Genomic DNA, 27,215 nt, shown 5'->3' with positions numbered 1-27,215 from the left:
ATATCAAAATTGAAGCATAAGCGGTACATTCCTAAACCTTTAGCAATGAGCATGGTAATATCTTAATTAAAGCCTGAAGCGGTACATCACCAAACCTCTAGCAATGAGCATGGGTAATATCTTAATTAAAGCCTGAAGCGGTACAACAACAAACCCCAAGCAATGAGCATGGGTAATATCTTAATTAAAGCCTGAAGCGGTACATCACTAATCCTCTAGCAATGAGCATGGGTAATATCTTAATTAAAGCCTGAAGCGGTACATCACCTAACCTCTAGCAATGAGCATGGGTAATATCTTAATTAAAGCCTGCAGCGGTACATCACTAAACCTCTAGCAATGAGCATTGGTAACATCTGAATTGAAGCCGGAAGCGGTACATCACGAAACCTTTAGCAGTGTCAGAGCATTGGAAACATCTGAATTAAAGCCTGAAGCGGTACATCACCAATCCTCCAGCAATGAGCATGGGTAATATCTTAATTAAAGCCTGAAGCGGTACATCACCAAATACTTAGCAATGAGTATGGATAATATCTTAATTAAAGCCTGAAGTTGTTCCTCACTAAGTCTGCATGTAGCAATGAGCATTGGTAACATCTGAATTAAAGCCTGAAGCGGTACATCTCTAAACCCATAGCAATGAGCATGGATATAATCTAAATCAAAGCCTGAAGCGGTACATCTCTAAACCCTTAGCAATGAGCATCAATGGTAACATCTGAATTGAAGCCTGGAGCGGTACATCACTAAACCTCTAGCAATGAACATTGCTGGTATTATCTGAATTGAAGCCTGAAGAGTTACATCCGTAAACCTTTAGCAATGAGGATTGGTAACATATGGATGAAGTCTGAAGCAGTACATTTCAATATCTTTAGCAATGAACATTGCCAGGTAACATCTGAATTAAAGCCTGGAGCGGTACATCCCTAAAACTTTAGCAATGAGCGTTGGTAACATCTGAATTAAAGCCTGAGCGGTACATCACTAAACCTCTAGCAATGAGCATTGGTAACATCTGAATTAAAGCCTGAAGCGGTACATCACCAAACCTTTAGCAATGAGCATTGGTAACATCTGAATTAAAGCCTGAAGCGGTACATCACCAAACCTTTAGCAATGAGCATTGGTAACATCTGAATTTAAGCCTGAAGCGGTACATCACTAAACCTCTAGCAATGAGCATGGGTAACATCTGAATTAAAGTCTGAAGCGGTGCATCCCTAAACCTCTAGCAATGAGCATTGGTAACATATGTATTGAACCCTGAAGCGGTACATCACCAAATATTTAGCAATGAGTATGGGTAATATCTTAATTAAAGCCTGAAGTTGTACATCACTAAGCTTAGCAATGAGCATTGGTAACATCTTAATTAAAGCCTGAAGCGGTACATCAACAAACCTCTAGCAATGAGCATGGGTAATATCTTAATTAAAGCCTGAAGTGGTACATCACCAAACCTTTAGCAATGAGCATGGCTTATATCTGAATTAAAGCCTGAAGCGGTACATCACCAAACCTCTAGCAATGCGCATTGGTAATATCAGAATTGAAGTCTGAAGCGGTACATCCCTAAACCTTTAGCAATAACCAGGGTAATATCTTAATTAAAGCCTGAAGCGGTACATCACCAAACCTAGCTAGCAATGCTCATTGGTAACATCTGAATTGAAGTCTGAAGCGGTACATACATAAACCTTTAGCAATGAGCATTGTTAACATATGTATTTAAGTCTGAAGCGGTACATCGCCCAACCTCTAGCAATGCGCATTGGTAACATCTGAATTGAAGTCTGAAGTGATACATCCCTAAACATTTAGCAATGAGCATTGTTAACATATGTATTGAAGCCTGAAGAGGTACAACACCAAACCTCTAGCAATGAGCATTGGTAACATCTGAATTGAAGTCTGAAGCGGTACATCACCAAACCTCTAGCAATGCGCATTGGAAACATCTGAATTGAAGTCTGAAGCGGTACATCCCTAAACCTTTAGCAATAAGCATTGGTAACATATAGATTGAAGCCTGAAGCGGTACATCCCTAAACCTTTAGCAATGAGCATTGGTAACATCTGAATTAAAGCCTGAAGCGGTACATCACTAAACCTTTAGCAATGAGCATTGGTAACATCTAAATTGAAGTCTGAAGCGGTACATCACCAAAGCTCTAGCAATGAGCATTGGTAACATCTGAATTAAAGCCTGAAGCGGTACATCACTAAACCTCTAGCAATGAGCATTGGTAACATATAGATTGAAGCCTGAAGCGGTACATCACCAAAGCTCTAGCAATGAGCCTGGGTAATATCTTAATTAAAGCCTGAAGCGGTACATGACCAAACCTCTAGCAATGCGCATTGGTAACATCTAAATTGAAGTCTGAAGCGGTACATCCCTAAACCTTTAGCAATAAGCTTTGGTAACATATAGATTGAAGCCTGAAGCGGTACATCACCATCCATAGGCTAATGAGCACGGTTAACATCTGGAGCTGTACATCACCATAACCACAGGTCTCGTGGTGATGCTCTCTTTCTTTAATATGGAGTGTTCATATCTCCACCAATTAAACAATACAACTAGGACAAAGTGTCCTTGGTTGATAAAATTGAGGATTTATTTTTACCACAAAATATATACGAATGTATTTTGGAGATATAATTTCAGGAATTGAATAAAAGTTATATTTCACAACAAGCTGTTTACGATAATTAGTGTTTTAAGTAAAGTAAACATGTTATTGTTTTTGAAATATTTTTCTTGAAAATCCTTTTCATAAAGGTTACACTTAGATATAAGAAGATATACTCATATGCTGTTAATTTACTGTTAATGTTTTAAATGTACACATCAATTCCCTAGTTTATAGTTTGAACCAATACTTTTAAAAAATGTTTTCCTGTATACAGAATACACGTTGCTCTTGGCATTGGATGTCTTCCTCCACTGGATGTGTGAAATTATTGATGGAGTACAATAAGTGATATTTGAGTTAAGAGCAGCATAATTTACATGAAAAAGTTTTGTTGTATCCTTTCTTTCATTAACTTTTTTTCAATAACTTTTAGCAGTCTTTGTTACGGTATAACTTTTGTTTTTCCTGGTGTTTTTGTGATCTATTATTTTAGAGTTAAGTGCTATTCGTGTATTTATTTTCTTGTATATTCTTTTAAAACAAATATTTCAAAATATTCAAACATAATAAAAATGATAAAATAATTGTTCTGTTGTATTAGGCGTTAAAACGTTTTTATAAGACCTTGTTAACTCTTTTTGTGAGTTCTCTCTATTTTGATAAATGAAATTGTATGCTGGGGTTGCTTTTTGTAGTATTAAGGAGTCTCTACATAGTTAATTTCTGTAAATATAACAACAGTTGTTAAATTTAAGTACATATAAGGACATACGCTAAAATTAAGTATGGGAAAGAACCTCTTAAACGACGGATGAAATAAAGTCCAAAAAACCTAAACTAGCGTATTGAAAACTGCTCGCAGATACTAAATTTCATAAGCTATGATACAATACAAACATAGCATTTCAGGCAAGATCTAAAAAGTTCTGTCTCAATTTCAATATGAGATAGAAAAAAAGAAGATATTGCAAATGTCACATTAACACGACCTTCATATCATGAATTTTTATTAGAAAATCAACAGTGACATAATTTGTCAACACAAAAAAAATGAATAAAACTGAATACCTAATTTGTGCATTTAAATGAAACATCCAACCGAGATAAAGAAAACCGCAATAGAATAAAAGCACAGACAAGATCCCAGTGTATTTTCAATTTTAATACGTTAAAAAGTGCAAAATAATGTAAGCGCCAAAAAAGGGTACTGATAGTAAGAGTTCCATATGACTCCCTACCAAAAATGTTGTTAAAATATATGTAATTGATATATATATTTAATCTACAATAGTAATTTAATACATTTGTTTTACAATGTTTTAACTCATGCTGACATTCGATTTTAGTTTCGAAAACAATATCTTTTAATTTATTATTGTTATCACTTTGTTTTTGTTTTTGAAAAAAAAACACATTATTATTTAGAAACGTCATCGTTTACATCTGCAACCGTCGTTATCACTTCTCTTACCAATGATGGACAATAAAACGTTAAATGACATGTATAAGTATTTTAAGTATAACTTGTTTAAACATTACAAATAATATTAGCAAACTATAAAACTGCGATAAAATATTGCTTGTGTTAAGTAAATGATAAACAAAATATCTTTGATTTTCATTTAATGTCCACAAAAAAACAAATTATCTAAAGTATCATAGTGATTCTTGCAATAACAAATTGATCTACTGAATTAAAGTAATTCGAAAGTCATAATTTAATTAATAAGGGTGTATTAATATGGTTTATCAACGTATACAACATGTTCATAAGGTTGACATAACTGACATTTGAAAAAAAAACTAAAAAAACCAAACAAACTTGTCATTATTATTATCGCTATTTTGTGCATTTTTCCTTTGATCTTTTTTTTGTGATAATTTTTCATATCATGCTACTCGCTTGAGATGGAAAATTATCGCTAGAAACTAAGAAGGCACGTGGCGTTGCTAACGAAATAGACATGAAATTGACAACATCGTCATAGGTAAAATAGCGGTAAACAGATTATCATTGGTCATCTCAACTCGATTGCATTTCTCGCTTTCGCCGTCCCGGCTCAAGCGAGAAAATCAATCTCGTTGAGATGATAACGATAATCTATAAATTCAGACATTCCTTAACAACAAATTACCTAAAACCTTCATTGTAGAGTACTTAGTTAATTGGTTTATTTACATTGTTATTCGTAGCTTTTATACATTTATTTATTACATGTGGCTGGTGTACATTTATTTATTACACGTAGCTGGTGTACATTTAGATATTACACATAGCTGGTGTACATTTATTTATTACACGTAGCTGGTGTACATTTATTTATTATACGTAGCTGGTGTACATTTATTTATTACATGTAGCTGGTGTACATTTATTTATTACATGTAGCTGGTGTTCATTTATTTATTACACGTAGCTGATGTACATTTATTTATTACACGTAGCTGGTGTACATTTATATATTACACGTAGATAGTGACTGTGCACATTTATTTATTACACGTAGCTGGTGTACATTTATTTATTACACGTAGCTGATGACATTTATTTATTACACGTAGCTGGTGTACATTTATTTATTACATGTAGCTGGTGTACATTTAAATATTACACATAGCTGGTGTACATTTATTTATTACACGTAGCTGGTGTACATTTATATATTACACGTAGCTGGTGTACATTTATATATTACACGTAGATGGTGACTGTGCACATTTATTTATTACACGTAGCTGGTGTATATTTATTTATTACACGTAGCTGATGACATTTATTTATTACACGTAGCTGGTGTACATTTATTTATTACATGTAGCTGGTGTACATTTATTTATTACACGTATCTGGTGTACATTTATATATTACACATAGCTGGTGTATTTATTACACGTAACTGGTGTAATTTATATATTACACGTAGCTGGTGACTGTGCACATTTATTTCAAGTAGCTGGTGTACATCGATATTATGAGTAGCTGATGTACATTTAGATATTACGAGTAGCTGGTGTACATTCAGATATTACGAGTAGCTGGTGTATATTTAGATATTACGAGTAGTTGGTGTACATTTAGATATTACGAGTAGCTGGTGTACAATAAGATATTACACGTACCTGGTGTACATTTGCATCTTACACATAACAGATGTTACACGTAGCTGGTGTACATTTAGATGCTATATAAAGCTGGTGTACATGTAGATGTTATATAAAGCTAGTGTACTGTTCTACACGTAGCTGGTGTTCATTTATATACTATTTCTAACGAAAAATCAAGTGTCAAAATAATTGTTGTAGGTCGCCACAAGAAACGAAAAATAAAAGGTAAAACATCACAACCTTGACTAACTATGTTTGCTGTTGTTTGGTTTTATTAAAATTTACATATCCCTTGTGTGCTTTAGTGGTTCGTTATTATTGTGTGCTTCAGTGGTTCTTCATTAACGTGTGCTTCAGTGGTTCATTATTAATGTGTCCTTCAGTGGTTCATTATTATTGTGTGCTTAAATGGTTCATTATTAATGTGTGCTTCAGTGGTTCATTATTATTGTGTGCTTCAATGGTTCATTATTAATTATTGTGTTCTTCAGTGGTTCTGTATTAATGTGTGCTTCAGTGGTTCATTAGTATTGTGTGCTTCAATGGTTCATTATTAAATACTCGTAAATAAAAAGGGACTCCAATATCAGACTAAATTTCCCTATGCATAAATTCGTGGCTTGTTCAATGTGTGCTTCGGTGTGCTTTAATGGTTTATTATGAATGTGTGCTTCAGAGGTTCGTTATGAATGTTTGCTTCGGTGGTTCATTATTAAAGTGTGCTTCAGTGGTTCATTATTAATATGTGCTTCAGTGGTTCATTATTAATGTGTGCTTCAGTGGTTCATTATTAATATGTGCTTCAGTGGTTCATTATTATTGTGTGCTTCAGTAGTTCATTATGAATGTGTGCTTCAGAGGTTCGTTATGAATGTGTGCTTCAGTTGTTCGTTATGAATGAGTGCTTCAGTGGTTCATTATTAATGTGTGCTTCAATGGTTCATTATTAATGACTCGTAAATAAAAAGGGACTCCCATATCAGACTAATTATCCCTATATATGTATTCGTGGCTTGTCCAATGTGTGCTTTAGTGGTTCATGATTATCAATGTGTGCTTCAGTGTTTTTTTTTTATTAATGTGTGCTTCAGTGGTTCATTATTAATGACTCGTAAATAAAAAGGGACCCCCATATCAGACTAAATATCCCTATGTATGTATATGTGGCTTGTCCAATGTGTGCTTCGCTGGTTCATTATTAATAACTCCCATATAGGACTAAAAAGCACTATGTATGTATTCGTGACTTGTCTATTTTCCAGAAGAGGAGTAGGACAATATGTCCAAACGAATAGACATCAGTCTAATCTGGCATATACCATTTACTTGTTTGGCAAAATTAGCACATATATAATATATTCCCTGTTTCGTATAACTCTTATACTATTAATTATCATTTTCTTTTGTCTTCGCCCTACAAAGCATTTCAATTAAAAGACATGGTGTATTGGAATAGAGACTGAAAACGATGAATGTGTAAAATAGACAACAACCCAACCAAAGTGCATTAAACCGCACAAGGCCACTAATGTGTCCGCAACAGAGCGAGAAAATCCAGCACACGGAGGCGGACTTCAGTTGGCCCTAAACAAATATGTCTACTAGGTCACAAACACTTGACTCTGGGCAGGCGGAAAAATTAGTCGGGGTTAATCATGTTTAGTGAGATAGTCCATTCGGCAATCCTCGGTAGAATCCCCTACTCTCCTTCTATCCTTAGATGAGGGCACGGAATCGGCCGAGTTGATACGAATGTGAGATAGTCGTTATAACGGCCTCTCTGTCACATACCTGTTTGAGCTCAAAAATCTTTGCAGTCAGAGAGGGACATCTGTCGACTCCAATTCAAACACTTTGCCGTCCAAAGTTAACTAAAAACTTTACTTTGGAATCAGTTAAAAGTTAACTAGATATATTACTTTGGAATCATATTAATAATATAATGGAAGTATAATGTAAAAAAAAACACCCTAGGAATAAAACGTATTCCTTATCATTGTAACAGACGCAAAGAAAATCCGTTGGATCCCGGCTATCATGGAAATAAAGGGTTTTTTTTCATAAAAGAATTTAACATAAACTCAAAATGGAATTGAAACATGAACCATGACGTACACGTTCATACATACACCCCACCTTCGAGATATTTCAGTTTGGAAAAGTCGATGAAGTCTATTCATTACAATTAGAACTCACACATTTTGATTTTTTTTTCAACGTTCGCTATAATTCAAAAACAGAAATTTGAAAAGGGCAAATGAAAACGTAAAAAAATAAGGAGATCTGTAGTAGGATTACACAAAGAGATAAATTCGCACCAACGACAAAGAGAAAGGGATATAATGTCATACATGAATTAGGCCGTTAGTTTTCTCGTTTGAATTGTTTTACATTGTAATTTCGGGGCCTATTATAGCTGACTATGCGGTATGGGCTTTGCTCATTGTTGAAGACCGTACGGTGACCTTTATTTGTTAAATTCTGTGTCATTTTGGTCTCTTGTGGAGAGTGAACAAATTCCAAGTCCGGCTTTCAATTGCTGTTTCCTCATTTTGAATTTCAACTGTCAAAATTATTAATTTTAAACTTAGCATAAAAAAGTATTAGAAAAGTGTTTGACTTTTTAGAAAGTATACTGTTATACATTTCTGTTACGTGTCTTTGTATCTTAATTATCGGTTTTCTTAACATTGTTAATTCTCACAAAAAAGAAGGAACCAACTTTCTTCCTGACGAAAACAAGGTATAAAAGATTTAAAAGCTTAGTTTAGTACGCTTCCTTCAAAGGACGTTTTTGACTTAACATATAAATAGGGTGTGAGTATTGAAAAGAAAAGTCAACATATTAACTTTTTATTAAAATTTTGGTTATATTGAAATATTTTTGTAAGAGAATGAGTATTGACTAGTTTCCCATTCTTCTATTATAAATTGAATAACATTGTAATTGCCGTATATCCAGCTGGGTTAATGTCAGCTACTTGCCAATGGGTTGTACCAAGCAGTTTGTACTTGTTCACTTTATTTCAGAGTACACCAATTCTTCAACAAATAGGATTTAATCGAACATTAAATGTTTATTTTAGGTGATTTTTTTTTTAAACTTTAAAACATTTGTCTTGAATTTTCCATTTTTATTACATATTAACTTGCCATTCAGAAACAAACAATAAAGGGGATCAAAGGTACAAATCAATGATACGGCAACCAAACTACAAAAACAACAAAACGTCTATTGGACAACATTCAAGGAGTCTTAAAAAATCTAGGTGTCTGTACAATATGTTCAGCTTTGAATTATCCTGAGTCTATAAAGTTGTGAAGAAATTGTACAGAATCAATCAAAGACCAGATAATATCATCAAATTCCATTGAATGACAAAAAATAATATCAAAATAGCACTTACAAATTCTTTGTAATTGAAAATAATACTTTGTAACTTTGAAGAGTTCATAAAGCTTTACCGAAACTTGTTTCGTTAGAAACGCTCAAATAAAAAAAATGACAGCCCAGTATGTATCAGTATTTAACCATGGGGCTGTATGATTTAATTAAAGCAGTAACTTTGCTAGTTGTATATAAATCTGTGTTTTGTGGTTTATTTTCGTCACGTTGACATCCTGTATAAAGATATACTCAAACCAAACACATATGGTGTTCAATTTTTAGCAACAGAGACTTTTTAGTACAATATTTTCACTGTTTGTGATATTTAAGTACACACAAAAAAAAATATGTGCTATTACTATCTTCCTCTTTTTGTACCTGTTTTTATTATTCCTCCATATCTCTCTTTTTTTTTTTATTGTAAATTTAATATTCCTTTTTTCATTTACATGTATATATGTAGTATAACCTTCGCTTCCTTTCCCCCTCTCCATCTCTCTGAGAATGTTTACACAGAACTATCGTTTATAAGGGAAGCTTGTATGAAAAAAACAACCAGATAAAAGTAAACAAACTAAAAGATTGCGTAATTCGGGACCTAATACTCATTCATAATCTCCTGTGTTTCGATTGTATAAGCACTATAACTAAAGCCAAGATCCAACCCTTCGGTCATTTTATATGAACACCTTTCCTCGTCTGTGACACTATTGTGCTTCAGTATCAGTTTTGTGCGTCAATCTTTGTATGTCTTGTGTAAATGTATTTATGTATATATTTGTGTGTTATAAAAGAGCTGATATTATTGGTATGAGACATGCCGACTTAAAATTAAACATTTTAATAGATAATTTTGGACCAGCATTATGATATATCAATGTTTACCTATCCCTAGCAGCGTGAATCGTGTCGCTTTTCTAACAGGAAGGAGTAATTAATTGTTTGTCTATCCCTAGCAGCGTGACTCGTGTCGCTTTTCTAACAGGAAGGAGTAATTGTTCGACCCGTCTCGTGGTGGATACCTCTGTGGTGCGATCTTTAGTTTTCAGTATAATTTGTGTCGTCTGTTTTTCTGTTTTTTTGGGGTGTTTTTTTTTTTGCATTGTTCCTTTGTATCGTCTATCTTTTTCATAATCCGGTTGTTCATCAGCTTTACAGCTCTGAAATCTCAAAGCAATATGACACGAATACTGATAAATACATGGTCATCTTATAAGGACTGTACTCATGTCGAATTTCATATTTTTCTAGGAAAACATTTGGTTTAGTTGTCTCTTTGTAAGTTTCAGATTTTAAGAAATAAAGTAAACTCTGTGCGTGATCGACAATCATATGTTCAGATGTTATAGCTGTGTTTACCACTTACATGTCAAAACATTACTTATTGTCCAGATTAGATACCTACGTATACGATTAACGTTAGCGTCCGTCTCTCGTTCATTGATTCTATTGTATTTTTTAGGAATTAGTTCTGTCCTTAATGATCAGCATGTGACGTCAAGTCGTAGTCGACATTACATGGCAACAGGTAGGAAAATCCATAACGATACATTACTTATTTCTCCTTTTCATTAGCCTACCGAACGCTTTATATTATCTCTATCTAAAAGACATTATTTTCTTACATAAAAGCTGCATTAAAGTATATTTAGAAGTGCTTCCGTACTGTCAGGATATTGGATATGAAACGAAAGACTACAAATTAATTTATGAGCTGAAGTGGAGGGTTATATTGGTGTAGGCACTTGAATGCTACATTGCTATTCCTTTAAAGGGAAATGTCTAGGATTATCATTTTTATAAAATCTGCATACTACAAATATGGGTTTTTCTATCTAATAAGTTCTAAGTTGTAAACTAGAAAGATTCCGAACGGAATGGGTTACAACAATTAAGCATCCCTAGACCACAAGAATCTGTTTAGAAGCGTACATTTTTTTTATTGGAAACAGGTTCATTTGGTTTATAAAACTTCTGATTTTTTTGTCGATTTATATTTTGAAAGTTTTTAATTGAAATTTATTTTTTTGGAACATATATGTACAGCTAAGACCACAAATAGAACGAGTTTGGATTAAACTAACTTCTCAGTCATTATTCAGATCAAGAATGTATTGTAAATTGCAATTTACATGTAGAACTTGATTCTCAATGATTCTTTAGACCAAGTACCTAATGTTATCACCTTATTAAGGGATACAAATTTATATATATGTCCGATCCATCTATTTCTATTGTATCATTGTAATCTGTGCACTTTTTGAAAATCAATTATTTTGTAATCCAAGCCCAAAAACTACAAAAAAACGAAAACAAAATCTTACATTAAATATTTGGAGGTAATGTGGATGATTAAATAATTTGGAGATATTGTGGAGGATACGATAAATTGGAGGTAATGTGGATGATAAATTGGAGGTAATGTGGATGATTAAATAGTACTCCCAAAACACAGGTGTTATGATCTATACAGCAGATGATCTTTTATACAGCAGATGATCCTTATGATAACACTCATGTAAAAGGCACAATATCTGTATCAGTCTCAACCGATTTATCATGGCTACCGTGAATTAGCATTTGGGTCAAAATGATTCTAATAGTCTTACTTATGTAATATATTATTAGTTACTTTGATATTGGTAATTCTTTCTAAGTCGTGAAATTCTGAAGAAAAAAAATGCAAAACCATACAAAACTTTAGTCAGTTTCCCACTTGAGTTAAACAGTATCGGCAGTCTAGTTTAATTTCTAGCCTCAAATAACTTTTAAGATATCAAAGGGCAACATCATATTGCAATGCTGTTAATTTTTCATACTATTATTTCCAAGTACTTCGTTAGATTCTTTATGAAGATACTTTATCTTAAAAACAGAAAAAATGTCAATTCAATTAAAAAATGTCTTTATATGTAAAGTAACGGATTGTATGTTGTCTAAAGATACCAAAATGTGTTATCCCGTGAATGTCAAAATATTCAAAAGATCTATCTATATTCAGACAAGAGTTATTCGAAAGTTCTGGTGTATTGACTAAAGAACTTCAAACCCTAGCAAATCTAGCCGTAGCCATTCAATAATCCATATCATGGAATGGCATTAATTTGAAAATAATAATGTCTTTATATCTTTGGCATTAATGGTAATTATAAAATTACATTGAAATAGATACAAGTTTATTTGCTTTAATCTTCTGAGAATATGCTACTAATTAAAGTTTTTATCTGCCTTCATATCAGACATTGATTAAAGCAGGGCTTTTTAGTATTGCATACGCATCTGATGACAACCATTAGCTAAACATTTATTCGACTGTTGTTGGCATACATTTTCATGTTACCTGATTTACTAAAAATAGTTACAGTAATGTCTGTTTTAATTAAATTTGCAAGAACATTTTCTCATTATTGACAGAAAATAATATGATATTGGCATCATAAAAACGAAACAAATCACATTAAAATGTTTTGATTGCCTCAGAGTAGTTACCGTAATTATCATTTGTTGCATTGTGTCTGATGTTGGATTGCTGTCTGGTTGCCTCAAAATAGTTACAGTTATCATCATTTGTTGCATTGTGTCCGATGTTGGATTGCTGTCTTATTACCTCAGAGTAGTGACCGTTATTATTATTTGTTGCATTGTGTCTGATGTTGGATTGCTGTCTCATTCTCAAATTGATAAATAACAATGCTTTTAACCAACACCTCAAAAGTTCGTCAATCGTGTTCCTTTGGCCTTTGTTAAATAAAACATACACATGACTATCATCCATCTTGTATTTTTCTATGTACATTTTGTACTTGTCCTAATTGATTGAGCTAAGTGATCCCTGTCGTACGGATATTAAAATACTAGTTGATCATCTAAGCTAGGTTAACCTTGTGGCATACTAGTGACATCGTTGTTTCTAAGAGCATTTTCGACTGTCTAAAGTGGAATTCTTTCAAACTTGTCTAGACTCACTGGCTTGAGGCTTTATATATGTTTAAATTATGGACACCTATATCATTGATAACCTTATGTAGCTTGTGGTTTATGCAGTGTTATGTTTGGCTATATTGGCTTTTTACAACAAAGCTTTTCTAACTGAGTTTGAGTAAAGCATTAGAATAACTTACTTTGTCATACTCATTAAAACAGAAATAATCTGATTCAATGCTCAGTGTTTTATGGAGGGGGCAAGGGGGGTTCCAAAAACAGCAAAACAGTAAATTGATTTGGCTTAAAACAGATAACAAGGAATTGAAAAGGGACAATAACAGATAACAGTAAATGAAACCTTAAAATTAGTTCGGTCCAGAAAAAATACAGTACTGTCAGTAGATCTTATTATATAACTGCTTATATGGATCTGGTTAGGCTTTAACAGAGACATATATATTCACTTATTTAAAGGATATTTTATCGAGGAATTAAATTTTTGAAGCTGTTAAAGACACATCTTTAAATGTAGCAACAGTTTCTGAGCCTCACTTTTCACTGTGAACCAGTTAAAAAGCGTTTGAAAAATTTATAGTCAGGGTTCTCTTTCATGTAAATACAAAGTAAAGGAGTAGAACTTCTAAATATGAATACTAAAAGCAAAAGATGTTGTGTAATTCCCAAAGGCAATATTTCACTCACATGCTCAAACAAATGATACATATGTATACTATTTTTGTATTTTGTAAATAAGTATAAAAGGAAATGTATGATTGCCAATGAGACAACTTTCCAAAAGAGACAAAATGACAAAGAAATTAACATTTATAGCTCATCATACCAACTTCGACTATGAGCAAACCAAAACTGCATAGTCAGATATAAAAGGCCTTGAAATGACAAACGAAAAACAATTCAAACGAGAACTTTAACAGCGGCGAGCCTGATTTATCTGCAAAATAATAAACGAAAACAACCACTGAATTACAGGCTCCTGACTTGGACGGGCCTTTTATAACTGACTATGTGGTATGGGCTTTGCTCATTGTTGAAGGCCGTACGGTGACCTATAGTTGTTAATGTCTGTGTCATTTTGGTCTTTTGTGGATAGTTGTCTCATTGGCAATCATACCACATCTTCTTTTTTATACATACAGAATGTGGCGGGGTTAAACATGTTAGTTGGTGCCTAACCTTTGGACAGCGGTGTAACAGTACAACATAACGTTTATTGTTTGGTCATTGAATTAAATTTATATACGGTGTATCAATGCTTTTTTTATAACAAAATCCATATGCTAAGTTATTGTAATAGTTATAAGTGAATTTTAGTCAAATTTTATACAAATTGTTATTTTTACAAATCATTATAATTTGTACAAAAAGTGTGTACAAAGTCAAAATAAAAAATTATAATTTGTACGAAAAATCTGTACAAAGTAAAAAAAAAACAAACTATAATTTGTTCCTAATTTTTGTACAAATATATAATTTGTACAACATTATGCAGACAATGGAATTTATTACAAATAATATTAATAACCCCAATAGTGATAATAAGAAGATGTGGTATGAGTGCCAATGAGACAACTCTCCATCCAAATCACAATGTTTAATTTTCTTCAATTTCTATTTAAGATTCAATTAGGCTGTCAAAATGCTAAGATTCCAATTTTCAATAACAGTTAACAGCAAATACAATCTCACAATAACAGATAACAATAAAAATAATAGTCCTATAACAGCTAACAAGGAATAAGACAATAACAGCGAACAGTAAATATATCTTCAAAATAACAGATAACAAAGAATTAAATTACCCCATAACAGCATAACAGTTATCTATTTATCTAATCTATTGTTTACCTTTCGAAAAATACCTTGATCAACATTTAAACCGTTTCATCATTTATACCCTCCTTTAAAGTGTGAAAACTAGACAACAAGTAAGATAAGATCTATAGCGGAGGCAATGTAGTGTGAGAGATTTAAAATCATATATTTATATAAAAGGTTAATAGCTGATTATAACAGATTTTTACATATAGGCGTATTTTAGTTCTGTATAAAAAATCTTTTTTTTTTGTTTGTGCAAAATTATTTAAATTCCTTAGAATAAAAGTTCTAGATCGCTTATGTCAAATTGTTTAATATACATTTACTTTATATAATCCTTTATGCATTTTATGCATCCGTTGTCGCATCGTCTCCTCAATTTTTGCATGTATGTAAAATATTGTTGTAGTGACCCATGATGACGCTAGCGTTCTTGTTGTCAGGTATATGTTTCTCTCTCGCCAGCCTTTTAGAAAACGATTAATATACCTTACCTTATATTCCTCATTTTTTGTAAGTGATAACGTTGGAACTGAGCAATGCATCAGCGTGTCGTGCAAAATGTGATTCTTGTTGTTGGTATTTATTTGTATTCTAGTTTGGTATGTTATTCATCAGTTTACGGGCATCAGTTAAAGATGACAAAATTTCATTTTTGAATATGACTACACAAAAGAGGTCTTTTATTTCTTTTTTTTTTAACCTATTCACATAACAATACAGAAAAAAGTCAACATTTACAAAATTCATAGAAATTAATGAGTAAAAATGGGATTATGTATTGATTTCCTGTTGTTAAACTGTGAATGTAAGAGCGATTGACACAGTTTCCCATTATATAAAAAGTTGGTTTGTGAAACACTACCTTTCAGACAAAATTCAACACTATTCTATACGATTGCGAATTTTTCAACAGAAAGTCACTCCGAAGTAGAAGCAATAGTGGAAGTATTTGTGTGTAAATACTATTTTGTCTACAGTTGTTCGACATAAAACTGATTTTCTTTTTAATTTTAAATAGTCTTTATAACAAAGTTTGCCTAAGTTTGGAGACGTTATAAGTTTACTTAACCTTTTAGATTAAATAAATAGAAATAATGAGTCGTGGTGTAATTATCCACGAGACAGCTATCCACTAGGGTCCATCGGAGAGGATGTAAACAAGTATAGGGCAATGTACGGCCTTCAACAATGAGCTTAAAACACAGTGGTGGATCCAGCCAATTTTAAAAGGGGGGTTCCAACTATATACTCCCATTCAAATGCATTGATCAGCCAAAAAAAAGGGGTTCCACCCCCCGGAACGCCCCCCCTCCTGGATACGCCACTGACACATATCTTATAAAAGTTGAATGCGTTTTAATGACGTAAAAATGTCTCCATGGAGCAGGAAAAAAATGATTATATATATTTGATTAAATCTATTTTCGTGTGAAACCTGAATATCTGAAAGTGATACTTTCGATAAATGTGGTACAAGGTTTTAATACAAATTCTCTTTGTGACAATGTATTAGTTATTCTTGTCGCATACATGAAATGGACATAAATCATTCACACTTTTACGTAGTATGTTTAAACATTCACAAATCATTTAACCAGTCCTTACAAATGTTTTATTTACATTTGACAATTTAAATAAGAAATTGCAGGAATTGCAAAAGTTAATACATGTTAATGTGTTTCATTAGTGAATCAATAATACGTGAAAACGACTGTATCATTTGTTTAAGTACACAAACTAAATCTAAATTTAAATTGTATGTTTGGATTTAATTTCTAATTTATCTGACTGTCGAACGGGTACCAGTCTTTCAAATTAAAATATATATTTGACTAGTGTGTGTTAGGATTTCACGGTTGTTGGACATATAAGTTTATTTTGTGGATAAGTCCAGTGTTTGGCAGAACCCGTCTTTAATCAGCTTATACCAATATTGAGTTCTGTACGTGTATGGATCATTGTATACCGAAGTCGATTTTAAAAACTGTGCTTCAATTTTAATGGGAAAGAATTTGTGCGAATTTATATTAAAAAGGATTTTTCATGTTACGGTTTTTTGCATGGATACAAGATGAATTGGATCTAAGATAGAATGGTCAAAGTTTTACTATGGCAGGTATAATCATTTATAAGCGTGGAAAAGTCAATAATCTTTTACCCACTTTTTATTTGTTTAATTGACATTTTCAAACGCATTTTTCATTTAAGGGTTAAATACGTGAACATTTTCATTTCAAATTTTGAATGTTATATCAACAAAAGCAAAGTAATTTTTAAACAAATAGTTTCTTGAAAGTATTTTAAAACATAAGTAAAACAATAAATGATCATATTTTAATATTAAATTTAATGTAAACAACCTTGTTATTCTATGTGTAGCCAAACATTTTAACCTAGATAACGTAATTATGTATTGTTTATAAAAGAAAGAACTTTATTAAAGTTATTGTTCTTCTGACTTCATGTACGAACTTAATTATTCACAGTCAGTAGTAATATAACAGAGTACTTGCATGCTTCAATAACTTTATAGTGCAACCGACTTATCCAATATGTATGGCATATTACTTAAATTGTTTGTTTATAGAATTTAAAGTTTGTTTGTGCGGCTGTTGATATTTTCTCTACCTAAGTGTGTTATTGTGCACGAGAATGATAACATATTTCTCTACATAAGTGTTTTGTTGTTTTTCAAACTGTTGACACATTTTTCTACTGAGGTTCAATAGTGTTAATGAGACGTTTTACATGTATCTATCCATAGTGCAATATTGTTTGTGATACTGTTTACACATGTATCTATCCTTTGTGTATTATTGTATGTGAGACTGTTGACCTATTTCTCTTACTTAGTGTATTATTGTTTGTTAGACTGTTTACGTATTTCACAACCGTTAGTATATTATTGTTTGTGAGACTGTTGACAAAACTCTGTACCTCAGTCTATTATTGTTTGTGAGACTGTTAACATATTTCTGTACATTGTTTGTGAGACTGTTAACATATTTCTGTACCTCAGTCTATTATTGTTTGTGAGACTGTTAACATATTTCTGTACCTCAGTGTATTATTGTTTGTGAGACTGTTAACATATTTCTGTACCTCAGTGTATTATTGTTTGTGAGACTGTTAACATATTTCTGTACCTCAGTGTATTATTGTTTGTGAGACTGTTAACATATTTCTCTACCTCAGTGTATTATTGTTTGTGAGACATTTGACCTATTTCTCTACCTCAGTGTATTATTGTTTGTGAGACAGTTGACCTATTTCTCTACCTCAGTGTATTATTGTTTGTGAGACAGTTGACATATTTCTCTACCTCAGTGTATTATTGTTTGTGAGACTGTTAACCTATTTCTCTACCTCAGTGTATTATTGTTTGTGAGACTGTTAACCTATTTCTCTGCCATATTGTTAAATGTTTGTGAGACTATTGATAAAAAGAATAATGGCTGTTTGCTAAGTGTTCAGTGGCAAATACTTCATAACTACTACGGACCATTTAAGAGTTCTTTGTCGTGCTGAAAGCGTGTCACTTTCCATACACGATGTAACATATTTTATAATCCCACTCCGAACAGACATTGCTGAATGCTTATGTATATATACCAAACTCAGCAAAACAGACAACTGTACATAAGAGCCTATCCATCTCCTCACCCAGAAAAAAAACTCTTACTTCGTCAACCGCACCTGGGCGGGGGGGGGGGGGTTAAGTATCGAATGTGGTTATAATTTCAGTGTATTTGTAGTGCAATTACTGCAAATAGTTTTCTGTTCGAGCAGTTTGTATTTGTTTCCATATATTTGTGTTCATCAATTATCGTTTTAAACTTGAAATTTTATTGAGTAAATATTGGTAGTGTTAGCGATAGAAAAAGCCGTAAACAGATTTTCATAAGTGTGTTTAGAGTATTGATTTAAATATATTGTAATGTATTTATCAAAGAAATCGATCTTTCATATTTTATCAGTAGTAAGTCCTTTTTAAAATATTTTAATAGAAAATTTATATATATTGTGCAGATGTGAATGCGAGGCCATCGACACTTAACATATTTGATATTAAACCAACAGCGAATTATCCAACATTCCACTCCCTTCCAATGAAGGGGAGGGCAAAGAAGATGCTGATGATACAAACGACGCATATGTATTCAGACTGAGTTAAAACCTGATTTGCACTATTCCCTCCTCGGGAGCATATCTTTTACATCGTCGTGAGTCAAGGTGTTTTTCCCCAACAGACTTCCGAACATGGAACCGTCATTGTTTTGGCTACCAGGCTACTTAGTATCAGATGCTGTCCCAAAAGTGATTTGATTATAGGATAAACATGAAAAGTATGCCAATAACGCTGCCTTAAAAACAAAAACTTAAGAAAATTTTCAGCAATTATTAGTTCGTTAACACTAAGAACGCATGTTAAATGTAAACTTCAACAACGACAAAAACACTAATCAGTAATCCGATCCGATTAGTAACACCTTAAAGTGTGTTTTTTTTGTCTACGAAGTTTGTTTGTCCACTTCACTTGAAAAAATACATAATAAATATAATGAATAAAGTTCGAAATCATTATTTTATGAATAAGAAACACAATAGAATTTGCATCTTTTGTTTGTGTAAATTGTTCTTCTATGCTGAGCCTCTTCTGCTTTGTAATTGAGTTGGCCTAAGTTCTGACTATTTCGATTGAATCAATATAATGTACACTAAACGTACATCGTCTAGAATTAAAGCCTGGTATCTGTCATTGTACTTCTAACAAACAAAAAATAGGGTCGATTTCCCTTAATATGGTTTACACTATGCTTTTTTAAACTCCAGAAATAGCTGTTGGGAGAGGAGTAAGGGCAATAAAGGCCAAATATGAAAAAAATAAATTTAGTTTTAATTTCCTGATTTAGTAACAAGTACTGTATTTAACTAACATTCTTATAATAGGTGTTGGATTATGTTTTTTTTATGTATTAAAAACCAACAGATATTTAAATCCGGCATTGATTCTAAAGTATGTCTTATGAAAATATATAAATTACAGGTTACTATTTTGGCGTTCGGTAAAATCCTTTATGGATTAGCGTGCTTGTATATTTTAAATATTAAAAAGTTTGTACTTTTTTTTCGTCTGATATACGAAAAATTTGCCCACCAAACCGGTCAATTTTCGTACATGAATTGACCACAAATTATATGGACTTCAGAAATCATCACACAGTAAACGAACAAAAAGTTGTCCAAAATCATTGTATACTCACTATGAATTAATGAACAGTTATAGTAACTCATTAGAAGCTCCTCTATTTTTTCTTGTTTGAAGAGAATATCTACATGAAAAAGAGGTGGATGGCATATTTATCTGAGGTCCGAGGACTGAATACGCGAGCCAAAGTTGTTCATTCTTTAGAACATAAATAAATTAAGGGTGGTGTGTTCGGATATTAGTATAACTGATTAAATTCCAGAAGAAAGTCCTAAAATACAAAAAATCAAATATCTTTAAAAAAAAAAACGAATGTCCAATCAAAAGCCGCCTAAAACTAGAGGTTTTTTTCATTATAAACAAATAACTAAATTATTTTTACAATAATATCACAATAATTTGCATTATATTTCAGATGTGTCTCCTGAATTAGTTACGCATTTTTTAAACGAAAATCCAGAATTTCTAGATAGATATGTAACTACACATGTTTCAGAGGACAAAATTCGACAATGGTCACTACGCAAAGGCAGTAAAAACGTCCACACAAGACAACATAACTTAAATGGTAAGTTTCTTGTAGTTAAAAGTTTTGATATTAACAGATTTTGGACAAGGATATAATCACTAGTAATTTGTATTGCAATTTGCTGTTAATGAATTAAAACAAAAGCTTTTATTATTCTACCATTGACATTCTGTTTTTTTACATGAACTTATGACTACAACGAGAATTTCAGGTGTGATTCCACATGGAAAAATGTCTAATTTATTGTCGATATATATATATAGGGCGATTTAAAAAAAAAGATTCTGAAAAATGAACGAGCTATGAGGTTCCAATCCAAGAAAAAGCCGCTTTTTCATAATAATTACATGTAGCTTGTATATATTTTCCTATTTTTATTTTCCAAATTCACCTAAAAATGATAAACAAGCGGAAGTAAAGTAGGCCCGTACAGTGACCTATATTTCGCTTACTTCTACGCCATATTTTGAATAGGAATGCGATGCATTGTTTTTTAAGGCCCTCATTTTGCCCTTTATGATTGGTAATACCAAACAGTTCTTTTATAACCAATTAAATGAAAATAATGATGGCATTATTATATTGTGTAGATTAGAAGTTAAAGGTGAAGAAATGCATGTTGCTAACAGAAAAAAAATAATTCGTAATGTTTGAAAACAGAGAGATCATGAGAATAGCTTATACCACTGATAAAAACTAAAGATGTCTCTATAATTAGATCTCGAGATCGGAACACGTTGAACATTATTGTCGTTATTAAGTTATTCTGTATGCAGCTTACAGATTCAATAACTAACTGACACAATACATAACATAAACCTTGCAGAATCTTGACATAACAACGAACTGGGTTAACATCAAAGAAGATTTGTTTATCCCCCCCCCCCCAAAAAAAAAAGCGACTGAATAGGGTTTCAGATCATTTCACTTTTGGCTGGGACTACTATAATGTGTTATAGTAGTCTCAGCTTATGAGGGCTCTCATGGGGTTTTTGATTATGTGATTACTTGGCCGTTTTTTTAATGATTATTTGATTATTAAGCCAAATATTTCATGATTATTTGATTACCTAGGACTGTATTTTTAGTTTATGATTATTTGATTACTAAAGATAAGCAAATATTTAATGATTATGTGATTATATTGGCAAAAAAATGGTGATTATGTGATTACTAGGACCCCCCCCCCCCCCCATGAGGGGCCTCGCTTATGGTTAGAGATTAAAATTAAACCAAAAATAAGGAGGCGAAAGGGGATACTCTCTTTTTCTGGTGCCTCTGAAATAAATCTATGACGTTCTTTAAAAGTGCACATAATTGATTTTTAAATAAACACATGCTCATATAAACTGTCAATAAAGATATTTTTATCGTACCATTGCGAAGGCCTTAAAACAAATTCCGGAAATAACTCACAATAGATCCAGATTCAGTGGCTTATTAGTATATAAGTTTCCGGCAGTATCAGCAAATGAATGTGTTTCAGTCCAAATAATTTCCTTGGTAGTCTGACTCTCTAGATAATCAGTGGCGTAGCCAGGGTTAAAATGATGTGGATGCGAAACTGTTCGCCGAGCGGAGCGAGCCGAAAATATTTTTAGGACCTTTTATGTACTTTTTTTTCAGACGTTTTTCCTGTATACATGTGTACTCCCCCTACAATCCGACAATGGCTAGATTTTTGTTTAATTTCAAAATACCCATCAATATATAAGTTTCTTACAGAATTTTGTTGTTTTCTCGTAACTACCATCATTAGATACAGTAATATGTGATGTTAAAGTTTCACATCCAATTGAAATACGAAATCTCAAAATGGACCCATAAAAAAGGCCTTTTTGTATATGGAATTTCGAAATATAGGCTCTGAAGTGATACCCCCCTTTGCCGGAATTTGAGCCTCCACATGGGATTTTTTTATTACATTTTATATATGCCGGTCGTCCGTCAGGTGTTGCCAGATTTTTGTGAAATTTATATCATCAGCAATGTCTTTGAACCTCGCGAAAATAAGTCCTGATCAAATAATTTAACCAACTATGTCCCCTTTCAGTTTGAAATATAAATCATAATTGATATACCATTGCATTTGGCCTGAAGCCTTTATATAAAATATATAGCTTTTATATTAAATAATAATAAAAAAAAAATGCTTTTTTTAAGTAACTGCCCTTGTATATTAGAATAGATAAATATGTGCACTACGGGGACTTTTGAACTCTTTTTTTCAAAATAAAATTAATATTGTACCAAGTTTGAAACGGGTATTTATTAGCCCAGAAATGATCACACTCCATAATAAATACTAGTCGTATTTGATATCACAGGAAACGATGTGTTCGTTGTTAACTAGTAACGTTGCTTTGTCATCGCTCCGCTTGGTTCAATCTCAGACCAAACATGTCTACAGGTCTAAATATTATCATCCTCTGCGCTTGCCGTTGCCGACGCATGCTAAGACGTAGACTTTTAACAAAAAAGTTGACAGCACTTTTCTGCAATTTATCCATCTTGTTTACATAAACTATAAATGATCTTAAAGGAAAGACCACATATACTGCTTTGGAAATGATTGGGCGATGTTCACATATCCTCACCCTTACATTCAGACACAACATATGCAATTATATATATATATTTTTATTTTTAAATTATTTTTTTTTGTCAAAATGATGTGGATGCTTGAGCATCTGAGCATACATGCAAGCTACGCCATTGATAATTTCAAACATTTCTGGTTGCACATTTTTTTTTTTTGTGCTCATGCTTAATTTTGTGCTGTAAACATGCACATTAGTTTTAACCTTTGAACAGACGGCCACAGGTGCGTGCAATGTCTCTAAAAAAGAGCTATAACACTATAAGTGCTAGTACTTGGAACAGTATATCTAACCATATGTTCCTCAGGGGCGGATCCAGCAATTTTAAAAAGGGGTTTCCCAACCCAGGACAAAGGGAGTTCCAAGTATATGTCCATTCAAATGCATTGATCTTCAGAAAAAAGTGGGTTCCAACCCCTAGATCCCACCTGGATCCACCACTGTTGCTGAACACTATAACTACAAAAGTTACAAAAACAACTCAATTTTAACACACAGCCATTGCATGGTAAGATACATGTACCATAGATGACATATAAAATTTAAAAGCATAGTATGCAAAAGAATGTATATCTTAAAACAGCATAAGTTATAAATCAATCTAAATCCAGAAAAAAAATGTCTTTCTGACTAGCTTACTATCACTGTTTTTAAATATTTTTTATGGGAAGATTCTTTAACAAACAAAAAATATTAAATGGCCCCTATTTCTAGCCTAATTTTTAAATTGAATTTAATGACCAATTTCACATGTATCGTACCTTTTCAATCATGACAAGTACTATAGTTCTATATATTTCTGCTAAAAATTCATGTATGATCATTCTACTTTAACAACACACATTATTACATTGTGTATGAAGACCTATATAGACACTAAAAATAGTCATCAAATATATCATGTATATTATCATTGGAAAAATAATTTAAAAAAAAATGGATAGCCATATATTTATGATATATCATAAGATGTTGATCCATTGTCCCTTATCTTTCCTGATATAATTTTTTTTAATGATGTACTGTTGATGAATACAGATGAAACAAGAAGTATTCTGAAAAATCAAACTATTTCATACACATTGCAATCTAATTAAACAATTATATCCTTTAATTGGTTTTGTTATGATATATATTGCTCATCAAAGATGCCTGCCATATTAGAACAAGGATATAATTTTAATTAGATTGGACAAATTGGGGAAATCTAAGAGATATTGGTCATAAAAGCAGCCATTTTTTTCTCAATTTAGAAAGTCTTTCTTGATATGCATGAAATACTTGCCACTGGACATTTAGCAAACAACAATCAATCTATTCAAACAGAAAATTAGTTTTGATTTTATTTGGTCTAAAAACAACATGCATGTGTGAGACATAAAACAGATAAATAAAACATTTGTTTTAACATTAAAAAAGAGTAACATCTGAGGTCATCCTATGTCTTTCATTTCTTGATTAATTGTTATTTTTAAACAATTTTATTATTCACATAACATGCAATTGCAGTAATTTAAACATAAACAGAGCTAGCTATGTGGAATTGTGGACACTTAGCACTACCCTCTTGGTACAGAGATTGGCCATACCATACGTTTTGGGTTTAGAGATTGGCCATACCATATGTTTTGGGTTTAGAGATTGGCCATACCATATGTTTTGGGTTTAGAGATTGGGCATACCATATGTTTTGGGTTTAGAGATTGGCCATACCATATGTTTTGGGTTTAGAGATTGGGCATACCATATGTTTTGGGTTTAGAGATTGGCCATACCATATGTTTTGGGTTTAGAGATTGGCCATACCATATGTTTTGGGTACAGAGATTGGCCATACCATATGTTTTGGGTTTCAAAGTATCTACAGTTTAGCCTGTTTCAATGTTTTTAAAATTTTTATACATCATAGTGTATTTTGTTTTCTTTATTAGGGGAACTATTGAGGGAAAAGAAAAGTAGTAAATGGAAGGTGAGTATTTTTACTACATTTAGTAACAACCTCAAGATTTATCCTGAAATCTACAACTCTATCGCTAAAAAGATAAAATAAAAACAACAATTTCTAGAACAACTCACAGAAACTTTAAGACTAAGCATCATGAACACCACCCTCAAAAAAGGGGGTGGGTTGAGGTGATCTCAAATGCTCTGGAAGGGTAATACCATTATTTATCAATAAAACATGTACTCCTACAATATGAGATACAAGGTGCCACATTTTATAGATATATTATTTCAAAAGATTTGTAATGTATTCCATTGCTATTTGACAAGTTTTACACATGAATGTGAACATAAAGCAAATACAGATTACATTAATGTCCACACTTTAAACTTTGGATGAAATATTGTCCTTAAAGAAATGTGGTTTTGACATGAATGGCCATTAACTGTCATGGTTAAGATAACAATGTTAAATCCTGGTGGTCAGTTTACCTACTGATAATACTTGAGAGATTTATGACCAACACCTAGGTTTCATTTTACCTTTCATTGTAGTTTACTTATTAGTAATAAATGTAAGGGGGTATAAAACTTTATATGAATTGTTGGGTGCATACTGTTTACATAAAGTATCAGTTATTATGTACAAAAACCATTTATAGTATAAATGTCTTTTTTATGTAGATTAGACAGTTGCTTTTCCGGTTTGAATGGTTTTACACTTGTCTTTTTTGTGGCCCTGTAGAGCTTGCTTTCCAGTGTGAGCCAAGGCTCTGTGTTGAATGCCGTACTTTGACCTATAATGGTTTGCTTTTATATATTTTGACTTGGATGGAGAGTTGTCTCATTGGAACTCATACCACATCTTCTTATATCTAAGATTGTCATGTTGAAAAAGTATCTTTTATTTAGTTTCTTGTTTATAGCTGTCTTAACTTTAGTTCAAGTTTTGAATCTGGTGTCAGGGGAGAATATACACATTGTAATATATGTTTTTATTCCTTATACTGTGCCCTTATAGGAGGCCATATGTCATGACCCAAGATAGTTTATAATTAAGTTTAGAATCCAAGTTTTACTTTTATTTATTTGAGTTTGTAATTGATCTCCGACAGTGCCACCGTGATATATTACATATTTACTAAACTAATGACATTGTACTTGTAGCTTCCCTTTATGGTAAGAATTTCATGTTTTAAGGTATGAAATTTAGGTGATTAGGTAAAAGAATTCTCATTTGTCGTAAATCACTTTTAAATTGTAGATGAATAAAACATAACCAATTTAAAACAAATTTCAACATATAGTTTTAATATATCATGAAAACTGGATTTAGTTAACTTTTTAGATTTATTTTTTGTTTGGTAGAAAATATCTTTCACAGTAATTCTTAAATGAACCTTGCATGAACCAATATAAGTAAACTTTTATTATGATTTTCAATGAAGAAAAAGACTTTTTTGTAATTTGCATGTGTTGAATTTGCCTCTAATGAAGTGTAAAGGGCCTTGGGAAAATGTTTATGGTATTGAATAGCAGCTTAAGTATACTTACTTCTCTATGATGTTTTCTGAAGAGGTGTAATAAGTTTTTGTTGACAAGATATTAAGATAGGATTATGTTTAATATAACTTATTTTGATGAGTTGGGGTTTATTTACGTATCTCTGGGTAACAGGTAATCTTCAGAAATCGGTGTAACGTTCGTTATGGATTTATTTGGAAGGTGTGTTACAGGTTACTCTCTCTCTCAGTTTAAATCTCTTTTTGATCGTAAAATGCACTGAATGGAAATCTCATTATATTATTTTATACTGTTCAAACACAGTGACGTAAGGTGTGACACAGTTTTGACAGGGGATAAAAACCGTTACACTTACTGGTTATAATAAAGTATTCACCGCAGTCTCGTTAATTGATAAACCTCTCATTGATTTCTATTTAAATTATAGCATTGAAAGTATGAAGAGTTCATATTAAATATAGTGAAAGTATTCCAATTTATTAAGTGTCTAATCTGGTTACCTGATAAA

General features: G+C 32.2%; 1 protein-coding gene across 2 annotated transcripts in view; it reads left to right on the top strand.

Moving 5' to 3' along the window:
* LOC143058661 (putative 3',5'-cyclic phosphodiesterase pde-5) overlaps positions 1-27,215 on the top strand; it is a 74,936-nt gene that overhangs the window by 2,018 nt on the left and 45,703 nt on the right. For both annotated transcript variants that reach the window (XM_076232125.1, XM_076232130.1), the window contains exons 2-5: positions 5,949-5,975; positions 10,601-10,666; positions 20,526-20,678; positions 25,171-25,208. In XM_076232125.1, coding sequence (XP_076088240.1) covers positions 5,949-5,975; positions 10,601-10,666; positions 20,526-20,678; positions 25,171-25,208 — 284 coding nt within the window. The remainder of the gene's footprint in view (positions 1-5,948; positions 5,976-10,600; positions 10,667-20,525; positions 20,679-25,170; positions 25,209-27,215) is intronic.

The sequence above is a fragment of the Mytilus galloprovincialis genome, chromosome 1, assembly GCF_965363235.1.
Source record: "Mytilus galloprovincialis chromosome 1, xbMytGall1.hap1.1, whole genome shotgun sequence".
NCBI classification, from domain to species: Eukaryota; Metazoa; Mollusca; class Bivalvia; order Mytilida; family Mytilidae; genus Mytilus; species Mytilus galloprovincialis.
This window is presented reverse-complemented; position numbering and strand designations above follow the sequence as displayed.